At 40.8% G+C, this 13133-nt stretch overlaps 1 protein-coding gene across 2 annotated transcripts in view; it reads left to right on the forward strand.

The window, feature by feature from the left end:
- Positions 1–3: 3 nt before the first annotated feature.
- Positions 4–13133, forward strand: part of vars2 (valyl-tRNA synthetase 2, mitochondrial) — a 32044-nt gene continuing 18914 nt past the window's right edge. For both annotated transcript variants that reach the window (XM_080788100.1, XM_080788101.1), the window contains exons 1-14: positions 4–55; positions 1608–1871; positions 2985–3066; positions 3459–3559; positions 4035–4156; positions 4605–4671; positions 4974–5071; positions 5191–5272; positions 6713–6832; positions 7378–7486; positions 7835–7923; positions 8463–8553; positions 9228–9355; positions 10380–10483. In XM_080788100.1, coding sequence (XP_080644226.1) covers positions 1698–1871; positions 2985–3066; positions 3459–3559; positions 4035–4156; positions 4605–4671; positions 4974–5071; positions 5191–5272; positions 6713–6832; positions 7378–7486; positions 7835–7923; positions 8463–8553; positions 9228–9355; positions 10380–10483 — 1367 coding nt within the window. In that variant the 5' untranslated portion in view covers positions 4–55; positions 1608–1697. The remainder of the gene's footprint in view (positions 56–1607; positions 1872–2984; positions 3067–3458; positions 3560–4034; positions 4157–4604; positions 4672–4973; positions 5072–5190; positions 5273–6712; positions 6833–7377; positions 7487–7834; positions 7924–8462; positions 8554–9227; positions 9356–10379; positions 10484–13133) is intronic.

Below are 13133 nucleotides of genomic sequence, written 5' to 3' on the forward strand. Positions count from 1 at the left end.
CCATAAACTTGCAGATCCATAATATTAGATAGAGATCCCCGATGGAAACTCTAAGGTAATTGACGATTTCAGCAGCGTAACATACACGGACCCTACAATGAATATGAACGAATAGAAGTTCTTATAACTAAATGTAATGTAAACATGCTAAAGATATCATTGAAATGCCTTTTGGCTAAGATTTTCAAGAGGTTTTAGACGAAAGGTCGTAGCGAGCATGTCTAGGGAGTCACACCACTGAGAGTCTGAGGATAATATTGAATAGTATTAAAGTTTAACTTGTCTATGTAATTGTGCTGTACGTGTTCATCACTATATATTTCTTAATGCATATAGTGTCAGTGTCACCTTCATTTCATAATTCATAATTAAAGGCATGATTGATGATGTTTTGAATTGTAACCTAACTCATATCAGCCCCATGCCTTCTGGTGTTCTTCGTGGGGTTTTATGGCGGTTGGCATCTTTTATAGTTGCATTACCGCCCCCAAACAAAAGTCTTCAGTGCTATGAATTTACAGTGTTCTGTGCTCACCTGAGTAATCCCATAATAAATCCCATACATTGAACTACTCCAGTCCAAACTATTCTCCCATCATTCATTACTCAGAACCAGTGGTCTGAGAGTTGGTGCAAATCCTTCCCTCAATGTCTTCTATGGGCCGTAATATTCCACTATGTTGTATGTCCAACACCATTTTAATCCTTTCACATTTACACTGCATCTCAACCGCACAATTAATTACCATGACTATGAAAGCCAGGGAACTGTCTTTTGTCCATACATATATTTTGTTCATCTCTTCCCTTCGTCTCCTCTCTTTTGTTTTGTCTTTTCACTCTCTCCTTTCTCGTCCTCCATCACAGTTTCGGCATATGCGACTCCCTTTTGTGTGACTGCACAGTTCACCTTTGATTCCTTCCCTTAGGCCAACACCTTGGCCTTGACCGTGACGTCAATTATAGAAATGAAATGCAGAGAAAATAAATGGATAGAAAAGAAATGGCTCTTACACGTGGCTCTTACACCGCAGATCCTGCAAAGTGACCATCCCTTGCAGTGTTAGAGTAGACACTTTGGTTCTTCTGAAACCCAATCCTCGTTCACACTTCTCCTTTCCACACCTTCCACATCTTACTCCTCTGCACACAGACGCAACATGGCTGTAATCTTGGCAACAAAAACGCCTCATACATAGGCCCTCTTTGATAAGGCCTGACTCTACACGTCACATAATCCACATATATCCGCTCTGGTAGTTCTCTTTCAAATGTCAGACATATGGACTTGGTGTCTTCCCTCTGCCCTTCTCTGTATCTTGACATTCTTCTTGCCTCACAAACACCCTCTACTTGATTGTCAATGGCTCACCACTTAATAACCCTCTCCTCCTAGATCCTCCTTCTCCAAGATGGAACATCCCACAACTCCACAGTATTAATAGATGTGTATGATTGCTATTTGCTCATGATCGATACATTAAACTAAATTTCCCACCTTGTGCAGATCTGATAAAACAGCTTTTATCTCTGCTCTCATCCCTACCACATTTCTTTCTGCTCACATTATGAATTAATCACTTCTTCCCTCCTATTTCTATCCACAGATATTCTCATGTCCTCCTCATCTTCATCAAAATAAATTTCCCCTGCTGACAGCCATTTCAAACAAACGTCACCGTCTCCTGGTGTGGAGAATGTGGAGGACCATGTGTCCCTTCTCTGTGAGGTCCACAGAGAGGAGAACATCACTATGGAGACTGTGTTCCTCTCCCTCTTCGTCTCAAACGCGCCAGCCTCTTCGGACTCAGGCGGAGAAGCTGAAACGGAAACGAGAGAAAGAGATGGCCATATTGACAAATAAACACAAAGTAAGTTTTCCTCATGCGATCACTCTCTGTACGTTTTGGGTCTGGATTAGGCATGTAGCGATATATCGTATATCGAAATATGTCTATATAAACTGGTGGCAATCTAAACCGAAACAGTATTGTAAAAGAAAAATAAGACGATACTGGATTTGTGTAAGAGAAAATATGTTTTGGTCATTTGTCTGGAAAATAAATTTGTGTTAAAAAAAATCATATCGTGAACCTAACATCGTGATTCGAATCGTATTGTTACATAACTAGTCTGGATTCATTAAATAAGTAGGTTAGGAGTGGCTTATTGTTGGTATCAGCCGGTAACACACGGGAGTAGTCTGTCCCCGTTACAATGCGCTATAGACCCCTGGGAGATGGAGTCTGTCTCCGTTACAATGCGCTATAGACCCCTGGGAGATGGAGTCTGTCTCCGTTACAATGCGCTATAGACCCCTGGGAGATGGAGTCTGTCTCCGTTACAATGCGCTATAGACCCCTGGGAGATGGAGTCTGTCTCCGTTACAATGCGCTATAGACCCCTGGGAGATGGAGTCTGTCTCCGTTACAATGCGCTATAGACCCCTGGGAGATGGAGTCTGTCCCCGTTACAATGCGCTATAGACCCCTGGGAGATGGAGTCTGTCCCCGTTACAATGCGCTAGACCCCTGGGAGATGGAGTCTGTGCCCGTTACAATGTGCTAGACCCCTGGGAGATGGATGCTGTGGTGGAGCGCCACACCAACCATCAGCTCCCAGTATTTACCACACAACTTGTTGCACCCGAGCAATGCTACTCATACGAAGTGCCCGGGATGGAAACTATGAACTTGTGGTCCAAACTCCAAAGGCGAGAGCTCTACCGACTGAGCTACCTGCCCGGACACAAATTGATTGATTGAATACTTTATTAACCAAAGAGCACAGAGGTAGTTCCATACAAAAGGATGCTAAATGGATAAACCCTAGCCCCTTTCGAGACTCTTGTTTATGTCTATGGATCCATCGGGGTCCTGTGTATTCAAATTAATTCAATTAATCGATAAAGAAGAGTATTATTTTTTATTTTGCACTGCTGTTTTCATACAGCATTATACATTTTTGGTCGGTCTCCTTTACAGAGTGCTGATGATCATGGAATAAAATGGAGTGAGAAAGAGAGGCTTGCATACACTGTTCCAACAGCTCCTGGGGCAAAGAAAGGTAATAAACCACTAATTGAATCTGCTATTATCACAGAACACTCACACAGAATAGCATTAAGTTCTGGCTGGACCGTGGACATAATGGTCAAGGCTTTGCCTCACTTAGCTCGTGTTTATGCTTGTATGTACTTATCAATGTCATCGTTTGATTTAATTGTTGCTGCCTCTCTGTTCTGTAGTACACAGGTCTTTGCTTAATGCTTTCCCTGTCTATGGCATTCCATGTACTGTATGTGCATGGAAGGGCAGGGAGATCCAAGAACAGAGCCATACTGCCAAACATAATGCATACTTGCAAATTGCAATTAAATTACTGTGTTAAAATGCAATTAAGATGTTTTATTTTGATGAGAAGTTGTCCTGACGGAAGTATCTGTGCATCTCTGGCAGACACAACGGGGCCTTTCCCGTCATCCTACAGTCCAGAGTATGTGGAGTCCAGCTGGTATCAGTGGTGGGAGAAGGAGGGGTTCTTCAGCCCAGAAATCCATGTAAGAAACAAGAGCATGTTCCTTGAATACTGTTCATTCAATGAGTTTTCACTGCAATAGTTTTATCACAGTGAAAAAGAGGAACTAACCAGGTGCTCAACGGAGATAGCAAAACGTGATAATGATTAAAAAGGTGCTCACACACGGATCAAAAACGGGATCAAGACATAGATAAAAAGAGAGGATCCGGGCACTCAAAGTTAAAAATGAGGAACGCCTTTATTCAATTAAAAAGGCAACTGCCAACATGTTTCTCACCTACAAGGTCTTCATCAGGGCAAGAATGAAGGGCAACACCAAACACATTATATAGCAACAGGAAACGCAGCTTTGCAATGAGATAATTAGCATTTGTATCAGTTATCACAGTGTTGATATACCACAGTTTTCTTTTTGTCTTCAATAAATGTCATTGCAAATTACTACCATAGTGTGGCATTGTAAGATGTAATAATAGACCTTTGTACATCTTTAGGACAAACAAGCACATGCTGTGGACAAATCCTTCACTTTGTGTATTCCTCCACCAAATGTCACTGGTACTCTGCATCTCGGCCACGCCCTGACGGTAGCCATAGAAGACGCCTTGGTTCGATGGTAACTACAGTTTATATGTAATCTCTTATCCCATTCTGGACGGGAACCCCGTTTGGTGTTATAAGCATTAGCTATTGAATTTTTTTTTTAATCGTTAAAATGTGGCGCAAATCTTTGAATATATATTCTTTCAGAGTGAACGTTTTCAACCCAAATCTTTGCTTCTGGGGGGGTCCCTGGAACAACATATTTTCAGATGGGGGTCGGAGGCCAATTACATATAATTCTGGGGGTCCTTGACATTAAATAGTTTGAGAACCACTGATATAGAAACATAAGGGTTTTCAGACAACATTTAGTAGAATCGAGCTCAGGTCTAAATGGGTTTAATTGGCTTGAGGTGAATGCGTGGGTGAAATATGAAACGTGGTCCAGAACTGACTGAGATCAGGCAAACCGTTCAACAAGCAGGTGGGTAACAAATTATTGTCTATTTTACTCTTGTTAGGAGGAGAATGCAAGGTCACAGAGTGCTCTGGGTACCTGGTTGTGACCACGCAGGAATCGCTACACAGGTACTGGGTCTATTGTTCACACTGAATTGGTTTTCAATCCTATAATAGAAATACTTAACAAAACAATGTTTGTCAACTGAAAATTCAGTAATAAAAATGTGGCGTGTGTGTGTGTGTGTGTGTGTGTGTGTGTGTGTGTGTGTGTGTGTGTGTGTGTGTGTGTGTGTGTGTGTGTGTGTGTGTGTGTGTGTGTGTGTGTGTGTGTGTGTGTGTGTGTGTGTGTGTGTGTGTGTGTGTGTGTGTGTGTGTGTGTGTGTGTGTGTGTGTGTGTGTGTGTGTGTGTGTGCGTGTGTTTCTATCAGACCGTGGTAGAGAGGAGGTTACTCAGGGAGCAAGGGAAGCGGAGACGAGATCTCAGCAGGGCTGACTTCTTACAGGAGGTGTGGAAATGGAAGAATGAGTGAGTACAGTATGCTTTCTTAGTTTCTTCACACCGCTGGTTCTGTTCTGTGTCATACAGTATCTGTGGTAGGCTACGGACACTCTTTTATGGGGCTTTGCGCCTGTGTGTGTTTGCAGGAAAGGAGGCGAGATCTATTACCAGCTGAGGAAGCTTGGTTCTTCTCTGGACTGGAGCAGAGCCTGCTTCACTATGGACTCGGTGAGTCAGCAGTCGTACACTACAACACTAGTAGAACCATGTTTGACTCCAGTGTTGTTTTTGGAAGTACATTTTGATTTTAGTTTAGTCGTATTCTTTGGAATGAAACTCCATTTGGTTTTAGTCCCAGGAATGTCTTAGTGTTAGTTTAGTTTTACTCGACTAAATGTCATAAGATTTTAGTCAACTAAAATGTATTTTGGTGGGCCTTGATGCCGTCGTAATGAAAATAGCCGATCTGCGACGCGTTGTGAACTTGTAGATCGGCTATTTTCAGCATGCAACCAGTCTAGTTTTTATATTTGGTCATAGTTTTAGTCGTCATGCCGTAGTTTTTATTTAGTTTCCATTTAGTTTTTGTCAGTGGAAAAAGGTAGTCGACGAACATTTTTCGTTTGACTCCAAGTTCGTTTTTATGCTAATTATGTTGAAAGTAGAAAAGAGCTTAAGGGAAATGGTAAACAATATGGTTTAAAGGAAATATATAATATTGCAAAGAACTCACTTGAGGTGGAAATGGTATTACTATAGACGGCGGTGGAAAAGCTTTTGTGAAAATGACAGACATTTTTTTAATCACTATTGTACGTGCTTTAGGCCTACAGTATGTTTTATGTTTAGGTAGTCCATTTATTCAAATAAGTCCAACTGAGGGAAATTTATATTATAGAATTATTTATTTACGCATAATATTTGCATGACATTTGGATGGAAGGATAACTATCGATAGCTGGTGTTTTGGTATGTTGAAAATAGTCCATGTACAAGCTCCTTGTGAGCTTACAGATCCACCATTTTCACTATTTTTGAAAATCTATAATTTATTGGCAGCTAGTAAAAAAGCAATTACAAGGCTATGGTACAAACCAGAACCTCCAGTTTGTGAGCAGTGGCTAAGCATTGTGGAGGAGATATTTGTAATCTTTACTTTATTCGTTTATGTAGTCAGGACAGTGTATATTGATGAACATTACATAATAAATGCAGTGTAAATATAACAGATTTAGCAAAACATGCTAATTTCCATCTGCAGTCCCCAGACATCAAACAATACAAACAGGACTTACATACAGGACATAGCATACAAATGCCTAGTACATTTCAAACGTAATAATAAAAAAAACGATTAAACTATTATATATAATGGAGAAACTAACTTATGCATTGAGACTACAAGAGGAATTATTCATTAAAAAATGGGAGAAATGGACTGCATATAGAAATCAACAGAACGACACCGATGTTAACAATGATGGACATTCATAAATGGACTGGAAAACGTTGTTTATTAATGATATATTTGAACCCTTGTCTGTGATTGTCATTTTGTGTTTACCTGCAAATAAAAATTAAGTTAAAAAAAACCCATATATTTATTTTGTGTCAATTGAATCAATCAGGAAGGCGTGTTGGTGATGGTGTTGTTTTGGTGTGTTTCAGGGATTCAGCAGCGCTGTGACTGAGGCCTTTGTGAGGCTGAGTGACTCTGGCCTGATCTACCGCTCGGAGGGGCTGGTCAACTGGAGCTGTGCTCTGGAGTCTGCCATCTCTGACATAGAGGTGGCACATTCTTTTAGCTTTCATTAGTTTGTGTATGGCTCTTAACCTGCAGACGATTCTACAAATGTCTTCTAATTCCTGACAGTTTTCTGAAAACCCTATGTTTCCATGTCGGTGGTTCTCAAACTACACTATAGTTCATGTCCAGGAGCCCCAGGTGATATGCATTTGGCCGCCGACCCCCATCTGCAAATATGTTGTTCCAGGGACCCCCCCCCCCCCAGAAGCAAAGATTTGAGTTAAAAAACGTTCGCGCTGAAAGAATAATATTATATATTCAAAGATTTGCGCCACATTTTCACGATCTTTCAAAAATAGCAGATCTACAAGCTCGTAGCTCGGTGCCGCGCTACGAGCTTGTAGATCTGCTATTTCAATAGCTAAAGTCTAACATAATGCTTAAAACACCAAAAGGGGTTCCCACAAATAAAATAGAATCGTCCAGAGTGCAGTCTGTGTTTAAAGTCCTATGCAGGAATATTGTGCATTTTTCTTGTTACTTTGCTGTAGCGAGGTCATTTTAAAGTTGCCATTTTGATTTTTAGGTTGAGTCAAAGGTGCTCTCTGGGAGGACTATGCTGACTGTTCCTGGTTACGAGAAGAAGATTGAATTTGGATCCATGGTTACCTTTGTGTACCCTATAGAGGGCGGTGGTGAGTCATCCTAACTGTTCCAATGGATCCATTATAGTTATTTAGTCACAAGATCTTATTAATACTTTTCATTGGTTAAATATTCATAAAACACACAGACAAAGCAAAAGTGCATTATTGATTGCATTATTTGAGCGATGGAAATAAGCGAATTAACAACCCCAATGCCCCATTCTATTCAATGCAATTAATTCATTAAGGGCTTATATTAGGGGAAATAGCCAATAATGTGTTATTGGCTAATATATTATAATAATGTCCTCTTTGGTGGGGACGTAACAACTACAAATAAAGGTAAGAAAGCCTTCTAGCATGGAATTCTCCTTTAAACCTGGTGTCTGTTGTCAGGTGGAGTGGTGGCCGTGTCAACCACCCGCCCAGAGACCATGCTGGGAGACGTGGCCATCGCTGTGCATCCAGACGATCCTCGATACCAGGCTCGTACAAATAGAACAATACTGCTTGCATTCATGTTTTTTTGGACACACTTGAGTTGCGCTTGGAATCATAATGTCCTGTATCAGTGGTTCCCAAAGTGGGGTCCGGGGACCCCCAGGGGTCCTTGAGGGAGTTCCAGGGGTTCCCCAGCTAAACGATAGTTTGGAACCAAATGGACCCTTATGGGTCTGTAACTCTGAGAGCGTACAAATGGAACCAAATGGACCCGTTCCATTTGTACACTCTCAGAGTTAAATCAACATTGATTTTACAATATAAATTGGGGGTCCCAGAGATAGAAATTCCATTAAATGGGGGGTCCATAGACTAATGCATGTCAAACTGGAGGTCCTTGAAATTAAACGGGTTGAGAATCTCTGCTAGAGCCGTAAAAATCTTCCCTTATGGGGGTCCCTGGCATATATTTTCTAATGGGGGGGTCCGTGGGCTAATTAGTGTCAATTTGGGGGTCCTTGACATAAAAAGTTTGGGAACCACTGTCCTATATTATTTATTTTCTCGTGACATTGTCTTCCAGGGTATTCATGGAAAGCAGTGTAGACACCCTTTCATGGACAGACTCCTACCCATAGTCACTGATCCAGTGGTGAATATGGAGTTTGGGACAGGTGACTAAAAGGAGATATTTTAACATCATATCACTGCATACCCATGAAGTAATTATCATTTGTAAGATATATGCTATTGGTGAATATTCTTTACATGGTTAAAAACTTATATCAGAGATAGACCTGTGTCCTATTCTTGTTTTTTGTAAGAAATAAATGACTACATTACTACTACACAAGCTCACAACTTGTAGATCGGCTATTTTCAGCATGCAACCAAGTGTAAAATGACTTATACTGGATCTCTTGTCCATTAGTCCCTTCCTAACATTCTAGTCTAGTTTTTATTTGTTGACAAAATTGTCAATATATTTAATCTTAGTTTTAGTCATCGCAGCTTAGTTTTCATTTAGTTTCCATTTAGCTTTCGTCAGTGAAAAAAACATAGTCGGAAATAAAAATGTTTTAGTCATAGTATTAGTCGATGAAATCAACACTGTTCGGCATCAAGCCTTCCTCAGCGTGTATAGGTAACAACTGCTCTTGTTTCTGCTCTGTATGGTCACTAGGGGCAGTAAAGGTCATGTTTCTGCTCTGTATGGTCACTAGGGGCAGTAAAGGTCATGTTTCTGCTCTGTATGGTCACTACAGGGGCAGTAAAGTCATGTTTCTGCTCTGTATGGTCACTACAGGGGCAGTAAAGGTCATGTTTCTGCTCTGTATGGTCACTACAGGGGCAGTAAAGGTCACTCCAGCTCATGACCCCACTGACTTCCTGCTCTCCCAGAGGCACTCGCTACCACGGCTCACTGTGATTGGAGGAGACGGGACAATGACGCCTCTCTGTGGCCAGTGGTTGGAGGTGCATGCCCCCCCCCCACACCATTGTCTTTGTCTCTGATCTGACAAACTGTACTTTAGGAAAATGACCGGCTGTGATTCATTACAATTATGTAGTGCAGTGAGTGGTTCCCAGGCGCTGTGCCGTGGCGTGAGACAAGTCCAGGGATTTTGTGATGAAGATAAATCATTATATTGCAATACTTTATACAATTATCTTCTAATTTACTAGATGATAGATCAGTACTAAGTGCACACTCATTGCACAATGCAGAGCCAAATTCTACACCCTTACAAAATATATTGTAACCACTTTCAACCTTCACAATTTCATAATACATTTTTTTTTACATAACATGTACATAGTCGTACATACTGGTTTCGCACTCCTAATAGTATGATTAAGTTTAGGCATGGGTTGGATGTAGTTTAGACTGTGGAAATGAATACCAGCACTCACGTTGTATCCTTTCGCCCAGAGGCCGCCTTCAGCTTAAATCTCCTCTGGGCTGTCTGCTGGGGGAAATCCAATAAAAACAAGAATCCTAAAGGATACAACGTGAGTGCTGGTATTCATTTCTACAGTCTGTATCTTCCAGAACCGTGCACCACTGCACCCGGCCGTTACACTATTACTCAACTGAGTAATTCCACGTAATAGTGGAATTGCTAGCTCTTGCTTCTTCAAATTTGATGTAGTTTAATCACTTAATTTTAGCACTGTTCTAGTACATTAAGACGTGTTTAGTGTGGTTAGGATCTGTGAATTTACTGTATCAGTACAGTCGGTGCGTATGACTTATTGTCTGCTAGTAGTATAGTCCTTGTTTGTCATTGGTTTCTGTATTATGTGATTTTTTTTGCAGTACTTTGGTCAGATGTTTTTAAATGTGCTTTATGGCTACATTTGGCTTGACTTGAAGGGCGTCAAGAGCGTCTGATGGCTGAAGAATAGAGTATAATTTACCAATGTTGTCCAATGGTTGAAAAATATCCACTGGCTTACAATTATTCATAAATGTGTTCTCTTCTTTTTTTTCTTCCAGGGGTTGAAGCGCTTTGATGCCAGAGAACGAGTCCTGAATGCACTCGTAGAGAAAAAGTTATTCAGGGGAAAGCGGGATCATGCCATGTCTCTACCTGTCTGCAGGTATGGATGGCATAGTGTCATTTTGCTAAATGTAAAATGTTTTTAGTTTTTCTTTTTTTGGGCTTTTTTTAATGAATTTTGTATTTTAGACCTGATGCCGATTCTACAAAATGTCTTCTAAATCTGAATATTTCTGAAAAACCTCTCTTTCTATGTCAGTGGTTCTCAAACTATTTCATGTCAAGAACCCCAAATATTATATGTAATTGGCCGCCGACCCCCATCTGAAAATATGTTGTTCTAGGGACCCCCCAGAAGCAAAGATTTGGGTTAAAAACGTTCGCTCTGAAAGAAAATATATTCAAAGATTTGTGCCACATTTTTACGATTTTTCAGAAATAGCAGACCTACAAGCTCGTGGATCTGTTATTTTTAAATAGCTAAAGTATAACATAATGCTTAAAACACCAAAAGGGCTTCCCGTCCTGAACTTGACTGAGTGACAATGTCATATATGCAGTAGAAAAACATGGCAACGACAAGAAACACAAGAAACATTGTACGTGGTTTATATTTGACATTATAGCCTCACCCTTCAATTCAGACTAAAAATAAATAAATAAATATAATTGAATCCTATTTAAGGACAACTAGGAAGGTCGTAGTAGGAAAAGAAAGGCTGCCACGTCTTTTAAAATGACTTTCGAAAAGCCTTTTAATGTATATGTCAAGCTGTAAAATATCGAAAGGTCAAGGTCACCGGCGTGAGCACATCCATGCATGGGTGTTGTATCTCAGACCGCCTGGAGGGAATTTCATTACAACTGGCACAAAACATCCAGCTGGACTCCTGAACGATTTGATTAGTTTCTGGTGGTCAAAAGGTGATCTCACAAAACATGTTTTAGGGCCATAACTCAATAATTCATATGCTAATTATGACATTTTATATGAGGGTCAACTTCGGTGGGACAAAAGGTTTTTGCAGAAACACTTTTCTGGCCATAATTTAACACCGTAACTCAGGAACAGAAGAGGTTACTGTGGCGATTATATGTAATACATCTTCTGTGCTGCTTCTTTACACCTAGCTCTGATCCATAGCTCTAATGCCATTGCATTTAGAGCTATGTTACCGATGACTTCCGGGGCTTGCTTCTCACTAAAACAAATGTGTGTTGTGTCATTAGAAAGCCAACTTTCCTTAGTGGACGCACTCTGAGCCCCCCACCACACTTATAAAAAGGTACTTTTTGGTGAAAATGGGATTATTATACAGAATATTTTTTCTCCGGTATAAAAAAAATCCCTTTCTGGCCAAAAGGTACCTTTTTTACGTGTGGTGGGGGGCTCAGAGTGCTTCCACTAAGGAAAGTAGGCTTTCTAATGACACAACACGCCTTTGTATTGGTGAGAAGCAAAAATGAATTTATACGAGCCCCAGAAGTCATCGGTAACATAGCTCTAACTGCAACAGCATTAGAGCTATGGACCAGAGCTACTTTACACCCCATTATTTCAGAGCGAACTACATATTTTCAGATGGGGGTCTGCAGCCAAATACAGATAATTCTGGGAGTCCTTGACATGAAAAAAGGTTGAGCACCAGCACCACTGACATAGAAACATAGGATTTCCAGATAACCTTTAGGTTCCATGCTGCAGGAAATAGGCTTCCAGGGGCTCTGTGGTGCCAAGTTCCATCATGGGTAATGTAGTCACCGTTGCTGGTAACACCAGCTAAGTGAAAACGGGATGTGTCGAGGCCTTCAGGTGACTACTTTAAAAAGCAGGTGGCTTGCGCACATCCAGTTCTTGGCTTGTGCTGGACAAAGGTAGCCTGGCTAATAAGCCAGACTCAAATCACACTGTCGGCAGGCAATTTATTTTTTGCCAACGGCTGATTCGGTCTGGCTTATTAGCCAGGCTAGGACAAAGGTAGATGCATACAGTGAAGTAGTAGTCCGCACACAGGCTTTGCTCCAACAGTGTTTATTTGTGGTAAAACTTAGGACTGGTTATTTAAAGTTTCTAAACTTTGTTGTAATATTGTGAACTTTCTTGTTGTGGTTATTCAACTTATTTCATCTCACTCTGTGGTGTTTGAAAATTACCTGCCCAGTTAACATGACGTGACGACAATGATATAAGGGAGGTTATCACATACAGATTACTATTACCTGATGAAGGCCGTTCACGGCCGAAACGTTGTGTCTTTAACACAAATAAACACTGTTGGAGCAAAGCCTGTGTGCGGACCACTTCTTCACTTCAGGTGACTACACCTTCCTCTGAAGGGAAATTCAATAAGACAAACGCTCTGAATGGAAATGGATGGGAATGGAAAATGTAGTACAATTTCATATTATGGCACAATTCACTGAGGAAGCTCTCAAGTAACGTTATCAACGAGGTCACGAGAAATGTGATCGTGTTCCGAATTTCAGCTGATAATAGAGCCGGTGATCATGTTACCAATATCAGCTGACAATTGGCATGTTTCTTTTTTTATTATACTTCTCATTTCACTTCTCTGTCCCTTCCTGATACTTGACAATAGAGGGTATGCGCGTGACATCATCATCAAACCAGGAAGTTATGCAGGAACGCCTACTGTGTGGCAAAAAACTACTTTCTGGCCTTGACAGCACAGACATCCACACAGAAAAGTCCTATCTGATTGCATTAAACAACATTAAACAATGTTAAA

Source organism: Protomyctophum bolini (assembly GCF_963924005.1).
Source record: "Protomyctophum bolini genome assembly, chromosome: 17".
NCBI lineage: Eukaryota > Metazoa > Chordata > Actinopteri > Myctophiformes > Myctophidae > Protomyctophum > Protomyctophum bolini.